Source organism: Rana temporaria, chromosome 2 (assembly GCF_905171775.1).
Source record: "Rana temporaria chromosome 2, aRanTem1.1, whole genome shotgun sequence".
NCBI classification, from domain to species: domain Eukaryota; kingdom Metazoa; phylum Chordata; class Amphibia; order Anura; family Ranidae; genus Rana; species Rana temporaria.
The window spans coordinates 104723158-104750927 of record NC_053490.1 but is presented as its reverse complement, the minus strand read 5'-3'; the positions used below and the strand labels follow the sequence as shown (position 1 = coordinate 104750927).

The following is a 27770-nucleotide window of genomic DNA, read 5'->3' as shown; positions in this document are numbered from 1 at the left end:
TCTGAGCCGCTGCTCGCTCTCTGGGGCGCGCATCGCAGCGATCGTTGTTGCGGGGTGTCAGTCTGACACCCCGCAACACCGATCTCGGTAAAGGGTCTCTCATGGAGACTCTTTACCACGTGATCAGCCGTGTCCAACCACGGCTGATCACGATGTAAACAGGAAGAGCCGTTGACGGCTCTTCCTCACTCGCGTCTGACAGACGCGAGTAGAGGAGAGCCGAACGGCTGCTCTCCTGACAGGGGGGGTTCGCGCTGATTGTTTATCACCGCAGCCCCCCCTCGGATCGCCACACTGGACCACCAGGGAAGCCCACCCTGGACCACCAGGGAAGGGCAAACTGAAAAAAATGCCCCCCCCCAAAAAAAAAAAAATGCTAAAAAAAAAAAGGCTGGAAAAAAAAAACATAAAAAAAATAAAAGATGCCAATCAGTGCCCACAAATGGGCACTGACTGGCAACATAGGTGCTGCCCAACAGTGTCCATCAGTGCCACCCCACAGTGTCCATCAGTGCCACCCCACAGTGTCCAGTGCCACCCCACAGTGCTCACCTTTCAGTGCCCATCTGTGCCACCCATAAGTATCCATCAGTGCCACCCATAAGTGCCACCCATGAGTGCCCATCTGTGCCGCCTATGAGTGCCCAGTGCCGCCCATGAGTGCCCATCAGTGCCGCATACCAGCGCCGTCAATCAGTGCCACCTTATCTGTGCCCGTCAGTACTACCTCATCGATGTCCATCAGTGCCATCTCATCAGTGCCGCCATATCAGTGCCCGTAATTGAAAGAGAAAACTTACTTATTTACAAAAAAATTAACAGAAAAAAATAAAAACGTATTTTTTTTTCAAATTTATTTGTCTTTTTTTAGTTGTTGCGCAAAAAAAAAAAAATCGCAGAGGTGATCAAATACCACCAAAAGAAAGCTCTATTTGTGGGGAAAAAAGGACGCCAATTTTGTTTGGGTACAATGTAGCATGACCGCGCAATTGCCATTCAAAGTGCGACAGTGCTGAAAGCTGAAAATTGGCTTGGGCGGGAAGGTACGTAAGTGCCCTGTATGGAAGTGGTTAATGATCACAGAGCTGCATTATTTTGTGCCTTTTATATCTGCCTGGAGTTCAGCTCTAAGATGCCATTATGAATGGGTGTGGTTCAGGCTATTATCATCATAGACTAGCTTCACCTTTGCACCTTAAACCAAAGAAAAATTATAAATATATTTTTACATTGTATGCAATCTCCAATCATATCCCTTGATGTTTTTGGATGACTAATATACTTATATAGATAGACATTACTATAAGACTTTTGTACTAGAATGTTTTTCTCTCCTGTGGATGTTTTCAGCTACATAGTGCTGGACGTTGAATAATTTGTAGTTGTAAGCAATAACCCACTGCCTTTCCAAGGGAAAAGATTGGAATAGAGTCCTAGATCAAACAAATAATGGTCTCCGTTGGAGTACGTTTGAAGATTCTAAAGTAAAGCAGTTTTATATTTGACAAGCCCTGTTACAACACAGTTCCTTCCAGGGAAGCACAATTACGAACACAGCAGTATCTATTTCCACATTTTCTTCAATAGCCAACAAGTTTCTCTTTCTGAGCCTCAGACATGAAATCTTTTCCTTTCCTGTAGGTTGACACACGTATTGCTTGCTGTCTATTAAGTATGATCTTCAAATCTCACCAAGGTTGTTGTACCCAATCTGGTGATAAGGTACAAAGTCTATGATACACTACAGTGGTGAAGTAGGGCAGATTCAGAGCGAATCTGGATATACGCCGTCGTAACTCTGAATCTGCGCCGTCGTAAATGTAAGCATATTCTGGAAACCAGATACGCTTAAATTAGGCTAAGATACGAGCGGCATAAGTCTCCTACGCCGTCGTATCTTAAAGTGTAATTTTTAGGCTGGCCACTAGATGGCGCTTCCGTTGAGTTTCGGCGTAGAATATGTAAATGACTAGATACGCCGATTCACGAACATACGTGCGCCCGTCGCAGTAAAGATACGCCGTTTCCGTAAGAGGTACGCCGCGTAAATATAAAGCTGCCCCTAGGAGGCGTAGTCAATGTTAAGTATGGCCATCGTTCCTGCGTCGAAATTTGAAAAATTTTCGTCGTTTGCGTAATTCATCCGTGAATGGGGCTGGACGTAATTTACGTTCACGTCGAAACCAATATACATCCTTGCGGCGTACTTTGGAGCAATGCACACTGGGATATGTACATGGACGGCGCATGCGCCGTTCGTAAAAAACGTCAATCACGTCGGGTCACGAGTAATTAACATAAAACACGCCCCCCATCCTCATTTGAATTAGGTGCGCTTACGCCGGCCGCATTTACGCTACGCTACCGTAAGTTAGGAGGCAGGTACTTTGTAAATACAGTACTTGCAATACTCAACACCAAGTTCACTACATGGACCCCTTATATATTTGTACATGTTGATCATATCCCCCGTTAATTTCCACTTCTCAAGAGTGAATAAATTCAGTTCCTCTAATCTTTCCTCATAGCTGAGCTCCTCCATGCCTCTTATCAGTTTGGTTGCCCTTCTCTGCACTTTCTCCTGTTCCCCAATTTCCTTTTTGAGAACTGGTGCCCAAAACTGACCTGCATATTCCAGATGAGGTCTTACTAATGATTTGTACAGGGGCAAAATGATATCTCTGTCTCTATGGAGTCCATACCTCTCTTAATTAGTGCTGTCAAACTATTAAAATTTTTAATCGCGATTAATTGCATTAATGTCATAGTTAACTCACGATTAATCTATCTATTTTATGACGAATTTCCCCACAAATATCGCACAATTCTGCAAGTGATTATAATTTATTATCGCTGTTTTCTAGCTGATCTAAAACCATTTTTGACATAAAGGGACACTTTTGGACAATCTACAGTTTTTCAGGCAGAAAGAATAGTTTTTATTTTATAAAAGAACATGTAGGGCACTGGGCAGACCACTAGGGACAAGGGGTGTGTGTATTTTTTACATACAGTACTGTAATCTATAAGATTACAGTATACTGTGTGTATTGTGTGTTTACTTTTTTAAATTTGGCGCCGTTCTCCGCTCCCGTGCGTCGTAACGTCGCAGGGAACGGAGCTCGGCGGCACACAGGCACTGTGAATCGAGCGAGGAGGACCCGCCGAGCAAGGAGGACCCGCCAAGCAAGGAGGACCCGCCAAGCAAGGAGGACCCGCTCGATCACACAGCGGGGTGGCATCGCTGGATCCAGGGACAAGGTGAGTAACTTGCCTGTGAATCCAGCGAGAAGGTAAGCCGCGCTGCGCCGCTGCACACTCTGCATGTCCACCCCGAGGGCTCCTGCGTTAATCGCGCGATAAAAATATTGACGGCATTAACATGGGTTTGCGTTAACGCAGTTAATATCGCGTTTAACGCACAGCCCTACTCTTAATACAAGAAAGGACTTTGCTCACTTTGGAAACCGCAGCTTGGCATTGCATGCCATTATTGAGCTTATGATCTACCAAAACCCCCAGATCCTTCTCCACTACGCATCCCTCCAGTTGTACTCCCCCTAGTATGTATGATGCATGCATATTCTTAGCCCCCAAGTGCATAACTTTACATTTATCAACATTAAACCGCATCTGCCACTCAGTCGCCCAATTAGACAGAGCATTGAGGTCGGCTTGTAAATTGGAGACATCCTGTAAGGACATTAATCCACTGCATAGCTTGGTGTCATCTGCAAAGACAGAAATGTTACTTTTGATCCCAGCCCCAATATCATTTATAAAGATATTAAAAAGTAAGGGTCCCAGCACCGAACCTTGGGGTACACCACTGATAACCTTGGACCATTCAGAGTAAGAATCATTAACCACGACTCTCTGAATTCTGTCTTTCAGCCAGTTTCTATCCATTTACAAACTGATATATCCAATCCTGTAGACTTTACCTTACACATGAGCCGTGTGTGCGGAACTGTATCGAACGCTTTTGCAAAATCCAAGTATATCACGTCCACAGCCACACCTCTGTCTAAGGTTTTACTTACCTATTCATAAAAAGAAATCAAGTTTGTCTGACAACTTCTGTCTTTCATGAATCCATGCATGTTTTTTTCCATCCATCAGGTCATTCATCTGGAGTTACCTTACTTACAGAAAACCCTCAATGAGACTAAGCAGTCAGCACAGATTTGCTGCATGGGTAATACAAGGCTAAGTGCCAAAGGAGCAAGCCTGGAAAGCTTATGTCCTCAGATTAAACCCTGTACCCAAAAAACATGGGTAGGGACTGCCTCACCAAGCACCGACAGACAGGCTTCTCCTCAGCACCTCTCTTTCTGGAGGTTTCCAACCAGCTCTGGTCAAACTCAGCCAGGCTAATTGTAGCACCATCTAAGAGGACAACATGACAACCAAGCTGAAGAGCACATACAGTAACATATAACAAAAGAACGGCACCTATGCTTAAAAACAAGTGCAAGGTATAGTAAGAACAGTGCTCTGTTAAGCTGGCCGTAGATGAAGTGATTTTTTTTCCTGCAACCATGGAATGTTCAGTGTTGATAGGGGAATCCCTCCTGTGGAGCAATTGTGTTCTCCCGGTGGGGGACCCGCCCCACCGGGAGAACACAGCGATTACTGCTAGTGGCTATGAAAGCTGCTAGCAAACATTGTATGTAAAATATGACAGGCTGGTTGTATCCAAGTTGATTGATAAATCAACTTGGGTACATTCAGCCTGCCCATAAATATTTTGAATCTTGGTGAGTCCTTGTTGAATGTCTAAGGCCGGCTTTAGACAGGTAAGGGATATTTGCACCTGTAAAACACCTTGGCTAACAAAAAGAATTCTTTGGGCATCCACATTTGGCAAGTCACATGACCAGTGGTCTACCCCAAAGGGGGAAGGTTGCACATGACCTTCCATTGTGTGGGAGCCCATAGCACTATAGCTTTTCAGAATGTGGGATCTGGAGCATTGCAGACTCTCACCTGGTTGGGACAAAGTACCTGCCAGTAGTTATTTCTTTGTTGTTCTAAATTCCAGTCGGCATTATCAATCCTGCCTGCTGTCTATTTGGCCCTCTGCCCCTCTCCATACATATACAGTGTTTTCATTCCAAGCAAAATAATTCTGCTGCCTTCAACGTGCACTCTGTATAAGAAAGGGAATCTTTAGAGATGTAGTTCTCTCGCAACCTCCTTCCGAATTCCTCTTCCATGGTGGCTGGTATCTGTACCTCTCCTCTCCTGCTATCCGAACCTTGGATCCAGGTGGAGGTTGGATGTCCCCGACTGCAGGAAGCGTCCCGCTGCTAGCCACCAATGTAACGGAACGTCCCGCACTCTGCTTGAGTGCGTCCGTCATATACCGCTTCATATCAGTCTGGATATAGAAATCAGATATTCCAGCTGCTCTCAACACACAAGACGAGACTTGTTTGTGTGCTAAACATGGAGTGTTTAATAGAACCAAGAATGCAACCTTATATACAGCTTAAAGAGGAGGTAACCAGAACATAAATTAACATGAGCTAATTAACTAATCATTTACCCAGACTAGGCGACTCAGATATGACATTTCAGAGTAGACGTCCCGTCTCCGCTCACCTGCTATACAATACACATTATCATAAGTGTAAACACAGGACATCTTCACACAATAGCAGGGTCAATTAGCACAGAGAACAGACAGATGGCTGGAGGTGATGGCATTAGCATCTAACAGTATGAATGAGTAACTCTTAGAATTAACAGTAAATAGTTCTTTACAGATATCCTGGAATATATTGTGGATAATAATCACATAATAATCCCATCTCATGTAGTCCAAGATATCATTTCTCAGTCATCCTATGCCCCTAGTGGATATAGGATGATTTTAGACATAAGATGGTTCGTGGGATGTCCCGGGTGAGTCTGCCACAGTACTGATTCCTGAGTAGCTGCCCGTATCAATTCTACTAGCTTGGTGATGTCACAGGGAGTAAAAACAAATCTGTTTCTTGCTACAAGAACAGGATAGAATAAATAAATAATTCTGGGACATGATCTAGAGGGAGGGAGGGAGATTTGGGGGTATATCTGGGCAATATTTGGGCATACATTTTAAATTTAAATATATTGGTCATGACTAAGAAATGAAAAAAATAATAACTTGCAGTGGAAAGAAGGCGTTGAAACCATTATGCCGCGTACACACGATCTGAATTTCCAACAAGAAAAGTTCTATGTGAGCTTTTGGTGAGGCTCCATCAGACATTTTCTGTCGGAATTTTCCGACAGCAAAAATTTGACAGCTGGTTCTCAAATTTTCCGACGGGAAAAGTTCTTGTCGGAAATTCCGATTGTGTTCTGTATGCAATTCCAACGCACAAAAAAACACGCATGCTCGGAATCAATTCGACGCATGCTCGGAATCATTGAACTTAATTTTTTCACGGCTCATTGTGGTGTTGTACGTCACCGCGTTCTCGACGGTCGGAATTTCAGACAACATTTGTGTGACCATGTGTATGCAACACAAGTTTGAGCCAAAAATTCACGGTTTTCTTGTCGGAATTTCCGATCGTGTGTACTCGGCATTAGTCGGAGTTCCTTTATCGTGTCATTAAAATGTGAAATGTAATGAACACAGAACACCTCTACACAAGTTTGACATCCTTCTTTAGATTTGTCTCTTCACATAACAGCTGAACTGAAGAGAAAGTGCATCACTTCAGATCCTTTAGAACCACAATAAAAAGAAAGCAATATAAGAATGTAACACATGTGCTGACAGATGAAGAGTTATCATTTTGTAACAAAATGAAAAAGTGAAAGAAGCCTACATAACAGCAAATGTGTGGGTGAAGGATGTCACAGTCAGCACTTGTATATTTGTGCTGGAATTTGAATCTAAAGCTTCCTCTACATTCACAGCTGGACTATGTGATAGTGCATGGCCTTGAAAACAAATCTACTTTAACCACTTGAGACCCGCGCTATTGACAAAAGACGTCAACAGCGCGGTTCTCAGGTGCCCACTGGACGTCTTTGGACGTCATTTGAAATGCATTACCCGCGTGCGCCACTGGGGGGCACGCGGCGGGTAACCACTATGCCGCCTCATCGCTGGGGAGCCGATGCGTGTACCTGGCGGCCGCGATGTCCGCCGGGTACACGCGATCGTCGGTGACACAGCCGGTAACAGCAGGGACGTGGAGCTCTGTGTGTAAACACAGAGCTCCACGTGCTGTTAGAGGAGAGGAGACCGATCTGTGTCTCTTGTACATAGAGACACAGCATCGGTCACCTCCCCCAGTCACCCCCCACACAGTTAGAACACACCCAGGCTACACATTTAACCCCTTCCTCACCCCCTAGTGTTAACCCCGTCCCTGCCAGTCACATTTATACAGTAATTTTTATAGCACTGATCGCTGTATTAATGTGAATGGTCCCAAATTTGTGTCGAAAGTGTCCGATACGTCTGCCGCAATATCGCAGTCCCAATAAAAATCGCAGATCGCCGCCATTACTAGTAAAAAAAAAAAATAATGAAAAAAATCATAATTCTGTTCCCCATTTTGTAGGCGCTATAACATTTGTGCAAACCAGTCGCTTATTGCGATTTTTTTTTTTTTACAAAAATACGTCGAAAAATACGTATCGGCCTTAACTGAGAAAAAAATTGTTTTTTTTAAAAAAAAATGGGAAAGGTGATCAAATACCACCAAAATAAAGCTCTATTTGTGGGAAAAAAAGGACGTCAATTTTGTTTGGGAGCCACGTCGCACGACCGCGCAAATGTCAGTTAAAGCAACGCAGTGCCGGAAGCTGAAATTTCGCCTGGGACCGAAGGGGGTTTATGTGCCCAGTAAGCAAGTGGTTAATTGGTGTTCTGTACATTTTCTTTCAGTCTGAAGACAAAATGAAGAGAGAGGGCGATTGTGATATTATATGTAGAACACACATGACTTGGTTATTTAATGAAGGAAATGTTTTCTATGGTTTCTAATTTTCAAACTTATTATTTCACTACATTCAAACTATTAACCCTTTTTGTTTCAGTTTCTTAACAAATGCTATCAGGACTCCAAGCGGAGTGCTCTTTTAGTTCTTTAATGCTATGGCATGTTGGGTGCACCAGAGCACTCTAGTTACTGCTAGAAAAACCCTTTTCATGGTTATGGGCTTGACCTGGCATGATTGTGAGAGATTAATTTCAGGATTAGTGTGACAGAAATGTGTATGAAGGCACTGAGCAATATCAGTGTCACACCCTCCCTAGAAACCTTTGGAAGCAGTCACTATAACACGTCGGCGTATGTGACGGAACAGTCCAGGGCCCAGCTTGGATGCTTCCATCAGTATATAGCTTCCTCCAGTCTGGATCCAGGAACCAGGTATTATAGCTGAGCACCCAAGATCTAGACAACACTAGCTTAGGTGGAAACTGGAACTGGGACTCTTTATTGTAAATTCACACAGAATATATAGCACACAAAATCAGGTGAGCCTGATCACATTACTCTAAGGCCCCGTACACACGATAGAATCCATCCGCAGATAAATCCCAGCAAATGGGTTTCTGCGGATAGATTCTATGGTGTGTACACGCCAGCGGATCTCTTTCCGCGGAGAAATCTCCTCTGGGATGGATTCCAGCAGATCGAATATTTGTTGTGCTGCACAACAAATCCATCTGCTGGAATCCATTCCAACGGATGGATCCGCTCGTCTGTACAGACTTACCGGATCCATCCGTCCAAAGGGATTCCCCGCACGCGTCGTAATGATTTGACGCATGCGTGGAATTCCTTATATGACAGCGTCGCGCCCGTCGCCGCGTCATAATCGCGGCGACGGCGCGACACGTCATCGCCAGAGGATTTCCGCGCGGATTTCAATGGGATGGTGTGTACACTCCATCCCATCGAAATCAGCGGATATCTTTGAGAGGATTTATCCGTGGAAACGGTCCGCTGGACCGTATTCGCGGATAAATTCTCCCGTGTGTATGGGGCCTAACAATACAAACTGTAAACAGGAATATAATAACATAGCCAAGGAACAGCCAACATAAACATTACGCTAATTAAACAACTAGTCACTTAAACAAGCCTAGGTGACTGTTCTTTGATTAATCAGGGATCCCATCTCATCTCAGACTGTCTGGCACCGGTCTACAGCAGTCTATGAGACAAACTCATACAAAGTTCCAGCAGCCTGAAAAGGTGGAATTAAGTTATCTTCATAGATTTCTTGAGGGATATTGTTGATATTGTTGATAATGTAATAATAGTAATAATGCGCTTTAATCATCCTGATACAATATCAACCATGGCGCCGTGATGATTGAAGCGCCAACACTAGGGTTGAGCAAACCCGAACTGTAAAGTTCGGGTTCGGTACGGACTTTGGGTTTTTCCCAAACCCGGACCCGAACCCGAATAGTTGGAAAAAGTCCGGGTTCGGGTTCGGAGTTCGGGTATGTTTTGGCGCGCTGCACCGCAGCCAATCGCCATTCGTGTTACTACTGTGACTGGGAACTGATCACAGCCATGCCTACTTATGGCATGGCTGTGATTGGCCAGTGCAGCATGTGACCCATCATGTGACGTGCCTCTATATTAGATAGAGGCACACAGCACAGATCGTCACTCTGCTTCACTCTAGATAGGGAAAGGCTGCTGGAATCTGCTGCTCAGGGAAAGTCTTAGGTGTATCTGGCTCGTTTTCACTGTATTTCACTTATGTGAGGGAAAGGTTGCTGAATCTGCTCAGGGAAAGTGTTAGGTCTATGCTGTTATACTGCTCCAGAAATATCAAGAAGCACACTTTATTTCTTTGATATCTGCATCATCTTATGGCATCTGGCTCGTTGTCACTGCTTCACTTATGTGAGGGAAAGGTTGCTGAATCATAGGGACAGTTTTAGGTGTATGTTGCTCCAGAAATATCAACAAGCACTCTATTCCTGTGACATCTGCTGTGCTTCATATAGTTTAGGAATTTTGTTCAACTATAGGGGCAGTTTGCAAGCTATAGGTGACTCTGAATATTTCAACAGCAGTACACCTGCCACACCACCTGTGCACCTGTGATATACTGTGTTTCTGTCAAGTACATAGTCAGGGAGAGTTTGCTGAAATATTTTTTCTATGGTGGCAGTCAGCACTCTATAGGTGACTGAGTATTTCAACAGCACTACACCTGCCACACCACCTGTGCACCTGTGATATACTGTGTTTAATTTTGAACAAAACTGTATGGACCTCGTCCTCAAAGGTCAAAAATCATTATATTTTTTATTTAAATTTTTTTTATGTTATTTTAAGTTATTTCCCTATCCACATTTATTTCCAGAATGCTTGCCATGCTCTTCCCGACATTTTGCTGCCATTTGCAGCCCTCCAGCCCTTTCCCTTATTTTTTTAGAGACATTTTTGTAGTCAAAAGTCCGGGTCCCCATTGACTTCAATGGGGTTCGGGTCAAAGTCCGGGGTTCGGGTAGCCATCACCAGCCATTGCCCTGACAAATAGCCCGCAAAATGTTCTGGTAGTGCCCCTTCCGAGACTAGACTCTGGATCCGCCCCTGGAAGGTACTCCCCCCCCCCTTCCATGTCACCCCTTGTCTCCCTCGTCTATCCACCTCTGAGCAAGTTCCTGTGCAGCAAGCAACAATAGATCCCCAGCAACAGTAAATCCACTCCAGCAACATTAATTTCCCTCCAGCAAAAATAGATTCCCCCTGTAACAATATATCCATCACAAGGAATGTTTTTCATCTCTCTGCCACCAATATTTTAGCTTTTATGAGAGATAAAATAGATTCCACTGATCTACTAATATCAATCACAGCTTGCAGACATTTCGGGGGCCTTGTGAACGCACCCTGTGGATCCTTGTAGCCAAAATGGCTAGGACTCTTCAGAAAGGTGGCAATCTATGTTTACCTGGATAGGATACCCTATTGGCATCTAGGTGTCATCTCTATCCTAGAAGCTGGTTTTGTCCTTTTCAAATGTTAATAGAGAGACATATGTGTATGACTGATTACTGAATACTGTATCTCTAATAACACATAATTAACCTATATTATATTGTATACAATTACACTATTTCTACAGATCACATCACATCTCAGCTACTGGTATAATTGTCCTACAAGTCACAGCACACAACACGGGAGTAAAACGTCTGACGCGTTTCGCACTATAAATTTAGTGCTTAATCATAGCTCATAAGCTATGATTAAGCACTAATTTATAGTGCGTAACGCATCAGCTGTTTTACTCCCGTGTTGTGTGCTGTGACTTGTAGTGCATTTTTCCTTTTTTAAATAAAGACAACCATCAAGGTTTTTTGGAGTACGGCTGTCCATATTTTCTTTTTCCATTTGTTGCCTTGTGCATTGCCAGCACCCTTGATCTTCTGAGACCATACTGATCATCCAAACACAATCCACCTGGAGGGGTAACTTTCTTTCTTATATTTACATCCACGTTGACGTTTATGTTACATTAAGTAGATAATGTCTATGAATACTACATGTTATCACATATACTGTATAAGATTAAGTAGATTCCCATAGACTGTTCATGCATTTATTGTTGCTTAAAATTTGTCATATATGATCTTTAATACTTTACTATGGACTAAATGGACATGTGTTTTTTTTTTCAACCAGACAGATTAACAAAACATTGATATTTAAAAAAAAATACTAACGTTCTTTTCTAATGTTGGCATGGAGAAAAGCCAGTCCCCTGCTTAGTGAAAAGGCCATTCGGCAGGCTGTAGCCCAGTCAGTGGTTCGAACAGTCAAGTAGCTCCTCAAAGATCCCTAAGGCAGGAAGGAAATCAAGGTAAGCCTAAAGTGGTAGCAAAGGCTAAAGTGTTTGTTTATTGTAATGCATTCTTTGTATTAAAGCGGTTGTAAAGGTCAAAAAATGTTTTCCTAAATAGCTTCCTTTACCTTAGTACAGTCCTCCTTCACTTACCTCATCCTTCGATTTTGCTTTTAAATGTTGTTATTTCTTCTGAGAAATCCTCACTTCCTGTTCTTCTGTCTGTAACGCCACACAGTAATGCAAGGCTTTCTCCCTGGTGTGGAGTGTCATGCTCGCCCCCTCCCTGTAATGGAGAGTCAGGACGCTCTCTACATTGCAGATAGAGAAACGAGCTGTGTGTTAGTGGGCGTCCTGACTCTCCTGTATTCCAAGGGAGGGGGCGAGCACGACACTCCACACCAGGGAGAAAGCCTTGCATTACTGCGTGGAGTTACAGACAGAAGAACAGGAAGTGAGGATTTCTCAGAAGAAATAAGGACATTAAAAAGCAAAATCGAAGTATGAGGTAAGTGAAGGAGAACTGCACTAAGATAAAGGAAGCTATTTAGGTAGGATTTTTTTTTTACCTTTACAACCCCTTCAAGGTAAAAAAAAAACATTCATGTTCAGCTCCCCCAGCCCCCATAAGCACTTACCTGAGCCCAATCAAGATCCAGCGTTGTGCCCGGGAGCAGCAGCGTTGCTTTCTCTCTCTCTCCTCACTAAACATGGAGGCAGCAATGGGAGCCATTGGCTCCTGCTGCTGTCAATCAAATCCTGTCAGAAGGGAGTAGGGGGCAGGGCCAAGCCACAATGAGTGTGTCACTAGGCGCACACAGCTCAGCTCAGGATGCCACCATAGAAAGCCACTTGCCATGATGAGCTGAGAGTGCCATTGAGAAACCCCAAAAGAGTTGGTTCAGGGCCAAACCACCGCACAGAGCAGGTAAGTATAAATGTTTATTTAAAACAAAAAAAAAATACTAACCCTTAAAATCACTTTGATTACTTTTTGTTAGTTAATTTTTTTCTACAACGTTTTTTTTTTTTATTTTTTTTTATTCCAGTAAAGGAAAATATATGTACTACTGGCATAGGAAATAAATCCAGAGATGAGCAATTTGATACTACAGGCACATTGTGTGTTTTGTGTTGTAAACAGGCCTGCATTTATATTTCATAGAAAAAAAAAACTTTTAAACACTATCTACAGTGGGCATCGAAAGTTTGGGCACCCCGGGAAAAAATTTGCATTAATGTGCATAACGAAGCCAAGGAAAGATGGAAAAATCTCCAAACGGCATCAAATTACAGATTAGACATTCTTATAATATGTCAAAAAAAGTTAGATTGTATTTCCATCATTTACACTTTCAAAATTACAGAAAACAAAAAAATGGCGTCTGCAAAAGTTTGGGCACCCTGCAGAATTTATAGCATGCACTGCCCCCTTTCCAAAGCTGAGACCTGCCAATGTCATGGATTGTTCTCAATCATCATCTGGGAAGACCAGGTGATGTCAATCTTAAAGGTTTTAAATGCCCAGACTCATCTGACCTTGCCCCAACAATCAGCACCAATGGTTCTTCTAAGCAGTTGTCTAGAAAACTGAAACTGAAAATAGTTGACGCTCACAAAGCTGGAGAAGGCTATAAGAAGATAGCAAAACGTTTTCAGATGTCAATATCCTCTGTTCGGAATGTAATTAAGAAATGGCAGTCATCAGGAACAGTGGAAGTTAAAGAAAGATCTGGAAGACCAAGAAAAATATCAGACAGAACAGCTCGCAGGATTGTGAGAAAAGCAATTCAAAACCAACGTTTGACTGCACAATCCCTCCAGAAAGATCTGGCAGACACTGGAGTTGTGGTACACTATTCCACTATAAAGAGATACTTGTACAAATATGGTCTTCATGGAAGTCATCAGAAGAAAACCTCTTCTACGTCCTCACCAAAAAAATCTGCGTTTGAACTTTGCAAATGAACATATAGACAAGCCTGATGCATTTTGGAAACAAGTTCTGCGGACCGATGAGGTTAAAATAGAACTTTTTGGCCGGAATGAGCAAAGGTACATTTGGAGAAGAAAGGGCACAGAATTTAATGAAAAGAACCTCTGTCCAACTGTTAAGCATGGGGGTGGATCAATCATGCTTTGGGGTTGTATTGCAGCCAGTGGCACAGGGAACATTTCACGAGTAGAAGGAAAAATGGATTCAATAAAAACTTGATGCCATCTGTGAAAAAGCAGAAGTTAAAGAGAGGATGGCTTCTACAAATGGATAATATGATCCTAACACACACCTCAAAATCCACGGGGGATTACATCAAGAGGCGTAAACTGAAGGTTTTGCCATGGCCTTCACAATCTCCTGACCTCAGCATAATTGAAAATCTATGGATAGACCTTAAAAGAGCAGTGCGTGACAGACAGCTCAGAAATCTCACAGAACTGGAAGACTTTTGTAAGGAAGAATGGGCAAAGATACCTCAAACAAGAATTGAAAGACTCTTGGCTGGCTACAAAAAGCGTTTACAAGCTGTGATACTTGCCAAAGGGGGCAGTACAAGATATTAACTCTGCAGGGTGCCCAAACTTTTGCAGATGCCATTTTTTTGTTTTCTGTAATTTTGAAAGTGTAAATGATGGAAAGAAAATCTAACTTTTTTTGATGCCTTTTGGAGATTTTTCCATCTTTCCTTGGCTTCGTTATGCACATTAATACACATTTTTACCTGGGGTGCCCAAACTTTCGATCCCCACTGTATTGGCAAACAACCCATCCTTAGCCTTTATAGTGGTATTAAAGTATTTTTATTCCCTAAATCAGATCCGTGGGGGTATCCCAGTGCGCATGCTCGAAATTAAACCGGAACAAGCCAATGCTTACGACGGTGACGTCATTCTACGCAAATCCCTATTCGCGAACGACTTACGCAAACGACGTAAAAAATTCAAAATTTGACGCGGCAACGACGCCCATACTTAACATTGAGTACGCCTCATAATAGCAGGGGTAACCATACGCCGGAAAAAGCCGAACGCAAACGACGTAAAAAATTGCGCCGGCCGAACGTACGTTTGTGGATCGCCGTATCTAGCTAATTTGCATACTCGACGCGGAATTCGACGGAAACGCTACCTAGCGGCCGCTGGAAAAATGCACCTAAGATCCGACGGCATACTAAGACGTACGCCTGTCAGATCGATCCCAGATGCAGTCGTATCTTGTTTTGTAGATACAAAACAAAGATACGATGCAGGAACTTTAAAATTACGCGGCGTATCAATAGATACGCCGGCGTAATTCTTTTGTGGATCTGCCCCTCTGTGTAGTACAGGGTAGGAGGGGACAATTGAAAAGCCAAGCTCCAAAAAGGAATAAAAGAAAAACATCAACAATTACATATGATTTTTTTTATCTTATTTAAGAAATTACTTTAATACCACTTGCAAGGGTGAGGTCATCACAATCCACTTTTGTGGCCCTCCTTGGGTCTCATCATTTACTACTAGTCCAGTTGTACTGAATACTAGAGTGCTAGAGTAGAGCAAGCAAGGGATTTATTGCAATTGTACATTTAATAACATCCTCAAGTCAAAAATCCTCTTACTAATAGTAATTAAATGATTATTAAAAGGAGAGTTCTGATCTGTTGCTGTATTGCTGCACATTTCTGCGGTTTGACCTGTTACTAAATAAACATACATTCTAATGCATTTCACTTTGGTCTCGCTTTTTTTTCAGAATGCTGCAGTAAGTCTGAGACAATTTGATTACATGCAAGTACAATGGCCTGTACTTGGACAAAATGTATAAATGTTGGGGATTCCAATAATGTACCTCAGGGTAATGCTGCAGGACTAACAGTTGATGATGCTCCAGCACACCTGTAGATCCAGTTCCAGCAGTTAGGAGGCAAACTATGTTTTCATGCTGCAGAGGAGTCAACAGGTTGAGAATCCTCCACTCCTGACTATACAGGTCTTTCATTGGTGGTGGAAAACATTTTATAATGACACCTCTCTCAGATAATGCACCAAGCCAGAGATCCTCTCTGAGAGCCTAGGTATAAAAACAAGCATATAAAATAGTGGACTCACATAATATACTCTTGTACAGCGGGGTAAAATAAGTATTGAACACATTACCGTTTTTCTAGGTAAATATATTCTAAAGATGCTATTGTCATGACATTTTCACCACAAGTCAGTAACAACCCATGCAATACATAAATACAAAGAAAACAAAACAAATACGTTCAGAAACTAGGTTAGGTGTAATAAAAATGGAATGAGCATGTGAAGAAAAGGGGGTGCAAAAAGACAAGGAAATCTAAGACACCAGCTGAAATCTATCAGTAGTTAAGCCTCGTACACACGATCAGTCCATCCGATGAGAACGGTCCGAAGGACCATTGTCATCGGTTAACCGATGAAGCTGACTGATGGTCCGTCGCGCCTACACACCATTAGTTAAAAAAACGATCATTTCAGAACGCAGTGACGTAAGACACAACGACGTGCTGAAAAAAATGAAGTTCAATGCTTCCAAGCATGCGTCGACTTGATTATGAGCATGCGTGGGTTTTTAACCGATGCTTTTGCATACTAACGATCGTTTTTGACCTATTGGTTAGGCGTCCATCGGTTAAACTTTAAAGCAAGTTCTCATTTTTTTGACTGAAGTTTAAATAACCTATGGGGCCCACACACGATCGGTTTGGACTGATAAAAACGGTCCTTCAGACCGTTGTCCTCTGGCGATCCTATCGTGTGTACGAGGCCTTAGAAAGTAATCCTTCCCCTTGTAAGTGAAAATTAATATCAGCTGGTTCAGTCTCAACTGATGGCCTATAAAAAGGTGTCTCATTATCAAGGTGTCACACAAGAAACATCTCATGATGGGTAAAAGCAAAAAGCTCTCTCAAGACCTTCACAACCTTATTGTTGCAAAACATACTGATGGCATTGGTTACAGAAGGATTTCTATACTTCTAAATGTTCCAGAGAGCACTGCTGGTGCCATAATCCGGAAATGGAAAGAACATAATTTCGCCATAAACCGGCCACGACCAGATGCTCCTCGCAGGATTTCTGACAGAGGAGTGAAATAAATCAGAAGAGTTGTCCAGGAGCCAAGCATCACCTATGGAGAGCTTCAGAAAGACCTGTAACTAGCAGGTACAATTGTTTCAAAGAAAACAATAAGTAATGCACTAAACCACCACAGAAGACTCCATTGCTGAAGAAAAAGCATGTTAAAGCTTGTTTAAAGCGGAGGTTCCATTCACTGCCCGTTTCCTACTGCGCATGCGCGAGCAGCGCGGCACTTTGTGAATGGGCCAGCTGCTTTCTGGAACACACACAGTTCCCAGAATGCAGCTCGCCCCATTCACAAGAAGACACCGAGTGTAGGAGGAGGAAGAGAATCCGCCGCGGAGGATGAAGAGGCAGATTTGGCAATCTGTGCAATCTATGGAAAGAACTAAAGATCAGAGTTCATAGAAGAGGCCCACAGAATCTTCAAGATTGTGTGGAAGAATGGGCCAAAATCACACCTGAGCAATGCATGTGACTAGTTTCTCCATACAGGAGGCATCTTGAAGCTGTCCTTACCAACAAAGGATTTTGTACGAAGTATTAAAGAGTAATGCTGCGTACACACGATTGGTTCGTCTGATGAAAACGGTTTGATGGACCGTTTCCATCAGACAAACCGATCGTGTGTGGGCCCCATCGTTTTTTTTCCCATCGGGAAACGATCGCCTGTGGGGAAATCCATCGGTTAAAAACCCACGCATGCTCAGAATCAAGTCGACGCATGCTCGGAAGCATTGAACTTCATTTTCTCAGCACGTCGTTGTGTTTTACATCACCGCGTTCTGACACGATCGGTTTTTGAACTGATGGTGTGTAGGCAAGACTGATAAAAGTCAGCTTCATCGGATATCTGATGAAAAAATCCATCAGACCATTTTCATCGGATGAACCGATCCAGGGCTGGACTGGGACAAAAATTTGGCCCTGGACTTCATCCAGACCGGCCCACTTCAATTCAATAAAATTCAATAAAATGCTGCCCCCCCACCCCCGGAAAAATCACATCCATTATTGTATATCATGAGAGGGTGAGAGAGAGGGGAATGAGAGAGAGAGAGGGAGGGTTGAGGGAAAGGGGGTGGGTGAGAGAGGGGGGCGAGTGTAAGAAAAAGAGTGAGTGTAAAAGAGAGGGGGTGAGTGTAGGACCCCTTTTTACACTGAGGCGTTTTTTAGGCGCTTTTGGGCTAAAAATAGCACCTGTAAAGCGACTGAAAAACGCTTCCGCTGCAGCCCCAGTGTGAAAACCTGAGTGCTTTCACACTGGGGCGCTGCCAAGGCATTAAAAAAAGTCCTCCAAGCAGCATCTCTGTTTTAAAAAATGGCCCACTGAGCCATCGGCCCACCGGGAAACTGCCTGTAGTCCCTATGGCCAGTCCATCCCTGATTACTGATCGTGTGTACAGGGCATAACATTTCCCTCTGGGTGATCTATGTACATTGCATGGATTATAATACCCTTTGTTGTAGATTCCTACCTTTTGAAATTTATGTTGCTGGGGATGCCTGAAATCTGACTTGTATCTTAGATGTCTGGGAAAATTGGTGAGCCAATCACACAAGCAGGAAAGTGGAGTTACCCTTTAAATACATTTCAGTTAGCGTGTTCAATACTTTTTCCCTGTGCCATTCCATTTTATTACACATGACATCATTTAAATTCTGAACTCATTTGGTTTGGTTTTTTTGTACGTAGGATTAGATTGATTATTCCACATGTGGTGGAAATTTCATGTCAATAGCACCTTTAGGCCCGTTTCACACTTGTGCGATGCGAGAACCCTGCGAATCCACTGTGGGTTCCCGCATTGCACCGACTCGCACAGCAGTTCACACTGCCATATGCAAACTGCTGGGGAGTGTCATTATATGTTAACGACACCCCCATTCCAGCTCGCGTATCACACTGCGACTAACAGTTCGGACATGAATCGGATTGCATATGTGTAAACAAAAATGCGATCTGATTCTGGTCCGAACAGAAAAAAGGGTCCTGTGCATGTTTGGACCGAATGCGGTGTTATATCAGCCATACTATCTGTATGGCTGAAATCGCACCGCACAGACATCGCATGTAATGTGAACAGCAGTGTGCTGCGAATTACATTAAGTTAATCGACTAAAATGTTTTAGTTGGTTTTAGTCGACTAAATTAACACTGGCGTTCAATACATATTTTACCCGCTGTATAAAATAGTGAAACAATACCATTGAATCTGAATTTCAATATACACCTTGGAAACCCCTTCTAATTTATGCTCTGCACAAAAATTCATCCATATGTGAAGTTGGCACTGGCCAATAAATTGACAGATTCAGTACAGTCCATTAATAGATCAAATTGTAAATGGAAAAGAACTATAGCGCTGACTTAAAGTGGAGTTCCACGCATAAATATAACATTACATCAGTAGTTTTAAAAAAATGTCATTAGTCCTTTAAGAAAACATTTTTTTTTTTTTAGATGCCTTCAAAGTGTTGTTGCTAGGCAGAATAGTTAATCTTCCCACTTCCTGCACCTAGGTGCTTAAGCTTCCTAACCTACACCGCACAGAATCCTGGGAATGTAGTGGGTGTAACTTTCCAGGAGTCTGTGCACTCCCCAGTCTCGCAAAATCATGTGACTTGGACAGTACAGGTGCTGAAACCTGATCTGAAACCTATTACACTGCTTGTGCAGCACTGAGCATGTGCGAGATCTGCAAGGCTGAAATCCAGGAAGTCATACAGTCTGGCTTCATGATGCCCACACTTAAGATGGCCCCAGTCAATTTCTATTTTATAAAGTGTCTAAATGCTGTAACAACCTAACAAAACGGACCTTAGTTTACAGACTAACTTTACTAGGATACATTAAGCTTGTGTATTACAGGGGTATTTATATTTAAAAAGTGAAATTGTGGCCGGAACTCCGCTTTAAAAAGTAACTGCAATTTTCTATCTGGCTCAATCTGGGTAACTTTGATATACTTGCTTGATACACTTGCTTAGACGACAACTTGGAATAGAAAGTTAATTTGCTCTGCCAAATTGCTATACAGTACAGTATGTTTGAACACTGTATATTGGTACTAAATTCAGCAGACAGATTGTAGACAGTGCCAGATTTATAAGGGAGCAAAAAGGACAATTGCCCGGGCCCCCACCAGTGGAGGCCCCAGACTTCCTTTATAAAAAAAAAATGTAACTTTTTTCCCCCTCAAGACTTCAGTAGTGTGTTTGTAGAGGAAATTGTTCAGTTTGCAACCTTTACCAAGGACCAATCATGTCTCACTCCATCTCAACAAGCAGTTTTATTACATTAACCACTTAAGCCCTGGAAGATTTTACCCCCTTTCTGACCAGAGCACTTTTTACAATTTGGCACTCCGTAGCTTTAACCACTTAAGACCCGGACCAATATGCAGGTTAAGGACCTTGCCCCTTTTTGCGATTCGGCACTGCGTCGCTTTAACCTCCTTAGCGGTGATCCTGAGCGTGACTCGGGGTGTTTTTTCTATACTAGTATCGGTAACCCCGAGTCACGCTCGGGGTAGCTGTGCAGAGCTTGCAGCGGCGCGGCTTACCTTCTCGCAGTGTCCACAGGCAGGGAGTTACTTACCTTGTCCCTGGATCCAGCGATGCATCCCCGCGGGTCCTCACTCGATTCACAGTGTCCCCGTGTGCCGCCGATCTCTGTTCCCTGCGACGTTACGACGCACGGGGGCAGATAACGGCGCCAAATTCAAAAAAGTAAACAAACACATTACATACAGTATACTGTAATCTTATAGATTACAGTACTGTATGTAAAAAATACACACACCCCTTGTCCCTAGTGGTCTGCCCAGTGTCCTACATGTACTTTTATATAATAAAAAAATTTCTTTCTGCCTGCAAACTGTAGATTGTCCATAGCAACCAAAAGTGTCCCTTTATGTCAAAAATGGTTTTAGTGTCTAGTGTTTAGTAGCAGCTAGAAAACAGCGATAATAAATTATAATCACTTGCAGAATTGAGCGATAGCGATTTGTGGGGAAATTCGTCATAAAAAAAATAAAAGTAATGACAGCGACAATTCTGCAACTGAGCAAATTTCAGTGATTTTGAGTTGATTACATTATTGAATAATTTTTATTATAATTATATTATTATTTGTTATAATTATTTATTATATTATAATTTATAATTTTGTTTTTAAAAACATTTCATACCCGGGATGCCTACTAGACTCTTGTTTGGACAGATTTAAGTGAATTATTCCTAAGAATTACAGGCCTACAGTATAAAGCACCAAATTTCCTTGCAAAATAATTGTACCGCTTTTGGTACAAAATTCCAGACATAATCATACCGCCAGGGAGGTTAACTGACAATTGCGCGGTCGTACAACGTGGCTCCCAAACAAAATTGGCGTCCTTTTTTTCCCACAAATAGAGCTTTATTTTGGTGGTATTTGATCACCTCTGCGGTTTTTATTTTTTGCGCTAAAAAACAAAAATAGAGCGACAATTTAGAAAAAAATGCTATTTCTCTTTCGTTCATGGACGGACACAGCCTTAATCTTGACATAGTGGGAATTAGCCTTCCTTTAGGAGTGACTAGGCAGAAACTTATAGAAAGGGTTAAACTTATCATACACACCCTACAGCCCTGCCCAGAGGGGGGGCCCTCTGGGTATAACCCCTCTCTCTGCCTCTGGCAGGTCAGTTTTTTTCTGCCTAGTTTAGGAGAAGACATGGCTCCCTTCAGGCCCATAGGCTTGGAGGCTGTTAGTTCAAATTCTGTTTTGGATTATTTTTATTTATTTTTTTCCTGCGATCTTCAATCAACTGCCGACTGGGCCACAGGCTGGATCTCAGATCCTTGTATTCTTCCCAGTTTTGGCCATCGAGCGTGTGCTGACCTTAGCTGCGCGCTGGGTCAGCCACGACATGCCCGTTGCTCTACGGGTGGCCGGTGAGCTATACGCTACAGGGCTTGCATAAGGACCGGTCTGCAGGGCCCAGTCGCAGTAGCCTGACTGACAGTCACCTCCATCACCATGCGGTAGATGAACTGTCTAGGATGCTTCAGCATAAGTCCACAGGAGGGTAAGTAGTTACTACCTTGCTCCGGCAAGAAGACAGAGCTGGGCATCCCTGGAGAGGTGAGTAAATTGCTCCATATTCCCTTCTCCCCTCCTTCCCCTTCCCTACTCCCTAGACTGCTGAGGTGGGGGTTCCCCTGAGGAGCTCCACCTGGGAAACAAGATAAATGTATAAGTGCATAGAGATTGCTTACTTGTGTCCATACTGTCAGCTGCTGCTTTCCCTCTTGCAATGAAGAGAAGGAGGGTGTTCAGAGCTGCATAAGAGATTCTGCTACTGTGTGTCCGGCGACCCTTTTTTCCTGTGACCACATGCTGGATTGTTTGTATAATTGGCGGCCATTTTCTTGTAGCCGCACTGTATTTGGCCTCTACTTGGCGTTCGGCGGCCATACTTTTGGGGTCTACAGGTTTACCTACGCCGGCCATTTTCTTGTAGCCACCCAGCGTTTGAGGTGTTACACACTCAGTGCCCAAGGGGGCTGTACCGCGTCTATCGGCCGCTCAGCGGCCTGCACGGTGCGCCCCAAGGACGGCACTTAAACGGTTACATTTCCGGCAGCCTTACCTTGAAGCTGGGGCCTCTAGCGCCCCCGCTCGGCGGTAATTTTTTTGTAGCCTAAGCCTACATAGATAACACTGGCGGCCATGCTTTTGGGGCCTCAGTGTGGTTGACCTCTAGCGCCTGAGTGGCGGCCATCTTCATAGATCAGCAGCCAGACAGAGACAGGCTGCTGACTAGCAAACAAAAGCTGATTAAAGACAGCAGCCTTATATTAATAATAGCCATTTCAGCAGACCGATAGATTCAGCGGACAAGAAGCAGCTCAGCTAAGACAGCACTGCACTACTGGTTCCGGGGTGGTGAGTCCTCTGGGGGGGAACCCCCCATCTCTGTTGCAGTTAGGAGTGTGGGTTGTCGCACCTTGCTTGGAATCCCTGTGTCAAGCGTGTGGGCAGCATGACGTCAGAAACAGACGTGTTTTTCCCTGAAACACCTGAGCTGGCAATTGATGCCCCTGCACCCGATTTATCGGTGGATGCTATGCAGCAATCCTAGATGCCTTCATTGCCAAGGTGGAAGCAGCGCGTGGAAGAACGGGGGCTAGAAAGCGCCCCTCCCCCCGCCATCTTCTGGGGACAACTCAGATGCGGAGCTGGGTCCAGCTAGCTCTCATGACCCTGGCTCTGAGGTATCTTAGGATGCGGACCAAGAACCCTCTTGAAGAGAGTTTCTTGAAAAGATGGACCTCACCCCCGATAGTGTACCCTCCTGTGTCCAGATTAAACAAGCTCCACCATACCAGTGGTGGGGGCTCCCGCCTTCAAAGACCCTGCAGACGAGAAGGCTGAGGCGATCACCCGCCACCTTTGTTTGACGGTATGCCCAACCATAGTTGGGGCCCTGGTGTCTCAGACACTCACGGAAGGGGCAAAGATGCTGCTTAATGGGTTACAAGCGGCAGGCTTCCTCGAACGAGGTAGCCCTAGCTGACCTACTAGTAGAAGGCCTAAAATTCATTTGGGAATCAGCCTTGGACACTATTCCTCTGCTAGCCAGAGCTTCAGGTCAGGCGGTGGCGTTACGCCGTCTACTTTGGTTAAGATTTGGTCCGCCAATCAGTCTTCCAAGAAAGCCCTGATGGACTTGCCCTTTAAGGGCGACAGACTTTTTGGAACTCCCCTGAATGACATAATTAAAGATGCTACAGGAGGTAAGGGCACACTGCTCTCAGAGTCCAAAAAGGGGAGAGAGCCACCGCACACAAGCGTTTTTTCGTCCGCCCAGTACGGCGGCTAAATGACCACAGGCCGATAAAGCGCCTGCTCAGTGACCGAGACGTCCCTGGTTTCCCTAACCCAACAAACCTGCAGACAAAGCTACATCCGCATGAAGGTTTACCCCCACCCATCCCTCGGGTGGGGGAACGTCTTCGCAAATTCGCGACCCACGGCTGGGCTCTTAAAGGCGACTTACCTGTACGTGCCTGTGCCCAGCCGTGCCATTCTGCCGACGTATATGTGCAGGAGGCAGTCCTTAAGTGGTTAACTGACAATTGCGCGGTCATCAATGCTGTACCCAAACAAAATTTGCTTTGTTTTTTTCCCACAAACAGAGCTTTCTTTTGGTGGTATTTGATCATCTCTACGGTTTTTATTTTAAATGGGGCGATCAAGGGGTTAAATGTGTGTTCCCTCAGCATGTTCTACCTGTGTGGTGATGTAAGTGACTAGGAGAGGAGCCGTATAGTTTTTCCTACTTCGTAGGAAGAAACAATATGGCTCCTCTCCTCTGACAGCACAGGGATTTTTGTTTTTACACACATCGGGTTCCCCGCTGTGCAGCGGACACGCGCGCCCTCTGGTGGCCGAAAACCGGTAAGACGTACCCGTATGGGATTTCTCTCAGGAGTGGAATTGTGCCACAGTATATCTGCGTGACACAGTCGGCAAGTGGTAAATAAGGGCTTTCTGACACCTTTCCAGGTGTTACTGTAGCTCTTAAACCTAGTACACATGGGTCAAATGTCGGGCGACATCGGCCGGATCAATAAAAAACAGCTGACATTCGGCCCGTGTGTGTGGTACCGGGTCCGACAGAAGTTGTCTGTTTTGTCAGACGAGTATGCTGAATATTTAGCAAATAGGCACTGATAAATAATTATCTGAGAGCCACGATGACCCATGAAAGACTAAGTGCTCTGTGCCTAGTGGCTGTTGAGAACAGTGTCCTCAAAATAAAACAGTTTGAAGTTAGTTAATGATTCTTGAAAACCATGATTTCCTCCAGGGACTGAGTTTATTATACTCCGCAGCGCTTGTCAATAATAAACCCGGGAACCTCACACACGTTTTAGATGTGGCCTCAATACAGGCTCTTTAATTTTTACTGTCTCTGCCTGAGCTGCAACACTATTGGAAGGGAGTGGTGGACACTGTTAACGCAGTGGGCAACCTTTCCCTGCCGCTAGATCAAACTCTGCGGTTGTTAGGCCTTGTGGAGGGTGTGGTGCCTTTGTGTTCTACTCTGCTTTCTATGCGAGAAGAGAAATTATTCTAAAGTGGAAGTCCTCTGCCCCCCCTACAGTGAGTGGGTGGAAAGCAGCAAACGGGACTCTACCTCTATATAAACTTACTATGCTACTAAGAACTCCCCCCCATACGTTTGATAAAGTTTGGAATTGTTGGGTTGATGCACAAGGTATCACCATATAATTCTTTGTAGCACTACCCCCGAAGGAGCTGCTGGTTTGTTTTGGGTGGCATGTTACCCCTATGGTGCATATAGCAGTAACAGAATGTCCACGGCAGGTGTCTTTTGCTGTGCTCTTTATTACCCAGCCGGGCAAAAACATTAAAACTTTTGATGAAGAGTAGCAGACTCAGGCGCAACAATAGGGAAACAGTCCTGCTTCCAACAATACTTTGTATTCTTCACCACTCTAGCCAGAGTGGGTATAGCGTACCTGGACAGGCCTACTCTCACTGACCTGGCAGCCAGGGTATCGCTCGAACTTGTAGGAAAAGTCTCTGCCACAGACCTTCCTGAAATAGACTCAGGGAAAAGCCTCTGCCACAGGCCCTCTCTGTGATTGTGATTACGGAGATGATCCTCCTTGAAAGAATTGCGTCTGAAACTCCTTCAGATAATTTTCAGGTACAGACTGAGAGGTGACCAGTCTCTCAGTGTCCGGCTACCTCGATCCCCGGTGGTTTGTCGAGACCCTATTGGATCGCCAGCCTCTCATTGGCTCTTCTCAGATTGACTCCCCACCAAACAGCTATCCCGCTTGGGATCTTTAAAATTGGGACCCCAGTGGACCACTGAGCCCCCGCCACAGCTCAAATGTTCCGGACCAACATGGCCCCGGAACAAGGAACTCCGCGTGGCACGCGCCCCCGGGCCTGAAAGGCCATTTCGCTGGGGCGCCGTAATGCGCAGTTACCCTAAAGGTGGGTGCTGCACTCCGAAGAAGAACCCAGACTAATGGCGTCTGCCCCATAAATACCCTCCCCCAGCATGCACAGCGAGGCTCAACCCTCCTGATTGGCTGCTGGGGAAGAGCACCCAAACCTCGACTCCACTGCTGCCACCTACTGTCCTGGGGTAGGAACTACACCCCAGTAACAATAGACAGCCCACAGTACAGCCAAGCTGAGACAGAGACCAGTTTAGAACATAATAATTGGATCAGAGTCAGTTAACACTCTGATCCTCCTCTGGATTTGACTAGCACCGGTACCTTTTAAGTAACCAGGCGCTACATCTTGTATATGCTGCAAATCTTTGCAGACCTAGTCTATGGGTTTTCTTGGTTACTACTCTCCCTTCATTTTTCCCCTCCTTACCTCTCCTGGTACCCCTCATCTCTTCCTCCTTCTTCTACCCCCTCCTTTACCCTCTCCGATGTGTACTTGAAATGACACTGTACCCAAACCCTACAATTGTTTTGCTTAGTACCATATATCATTACTCTTTTTGGGATGTTATGATACCAACTTCTGTTGTTATCTATTATGTCCCCTTTTGTATTTGTATGTATATTTAGCCAGGGCTGGACTGGGACAAAAATTTGGCCCTGGACTTCATCCAGACCGGCCCACTTTAATTCAATAAAATGCTGCCCCCACCCCCTGAAAAACCACACCCACCAAAAGGCCCCTACATCCATTATTGTATATCATGAGAGGGTGAGAGAGAGGGTAATGAGAGAGAGAGAGGAAGGGTTGAGGGAAAGGGGGTGAGAGGGGGTGGGTGAGAGAGGGGGGTGAGTGTAAGAAAAAGAGAGTGAGTGTAAAAGAGAGGGGGTAAGTGTAGGACCCCTTTTTACACTGAGGCGTTTTTTAGGCGCTTTTGGGCTAAAAATAGCACCTGTAAAGCGACTGAAAAACGCTTCCGCTGCAGCCCCAGTGTGAAAACCTGAGTGCTTTCACACTGGGGCGCTGCCAGGGCATTAAAAAAAGTCCTCCAAGCAGCATCTCTGTTTTAAAAAATGGCCCACCGGGAAACTCCCTGTAGTCCCTATGGCCAGTCCATCCCTGTATTTAGCCAAATTTAAAACTCTTATTGGTAAAAAATATATAACAAATGTGCAAATCTTACAAACCTGAAGCAGAATAAGACCCTCCACAGGCATTGTTGGTGGTCCACTCTCCTGTAAAGTGGGCATTTCTTGAAGTTCTAACTCATCCTCCTTTCTGGCCAAAAAAGCATTCACTCCCCACTTTACTGCTTATAAAAATGAAACAATGAAAAACAGAGAAATTAAAATTGCATAGCCAGTCATTCGCAAATGCTCATGTGAGACTTATTGTAAGCTAAAATTAAAGTTGAACTCCAAACAAATGTAAACATTTTTTAGATGTGGCTGTTGTAACTTCCTTGAATATCTTTGATTTTGGCCTTCTGTAATCCTTGATATTGTAGAATTTGAAAAGGTAGAAAACTGCTGACGGGAAGAAAGAGCAGAGTGAGCTGCTTCTCCTTTATGCCCCGTACACACCATCACTTTATGTGATGAAAAAAAACGACATTTTCTGTGAAGTAAAAAATTACGTTTTTGAAACTTCAATTTTCAAAGACGAAGTTGCCTACACACCATCGTTTTTCTCACAATGTTCTAGCAAAGCGAGGTTACGTTCACCACGTTTTTCCATTGAAGCTTGCTTCATAAGTAGCTTCTGGGCATGCGCGGGTGAAAAAACTTTGTTTTAAACTACGTTTTTTGCTACACACGGTCAATTTCTGTGAAGTAAAAAATGAAGTTTTGAAAAACGACACATA

At 44.1% G+C, this 27770-nt stretch overlaps 1 protein-coding gene across 4 annotated transcripts in view; it reads right to left on the bottom strand.

Annotated features, from left to right (window-relative positions):
• AMHR2 (anti-Mullerian hormone receptor type 2) overlaps positions 1–27770 on the bottom strand; it is a 91243-nt gene that overhangs the window by 22875 nt on the left and 40598 nt on the right. For 2 of the 4 annotated variants that reach the window (XM_040340697.1, XM_040340699.1), the window contains 3 exons: positions 27094–27218; positions 15662–15883; positions 11714–11828 (listed from right to left, as the gene is read on the bottom strand). In XM_040340697.1, the coding sequence (XP_040196631.1) occupies positions 11714–11828; positions 15662–15883; positions 27094–27218 (462 nt within the window). The remainder of the gene's footprint in view (positions 1–11713; positions 11829–15661; positions 15884–27093; positions 27219–27770) is intronic. The other 2 variants (XM_040340698.1, XM_040340700.1) reach the window with 1 other exon arrangement.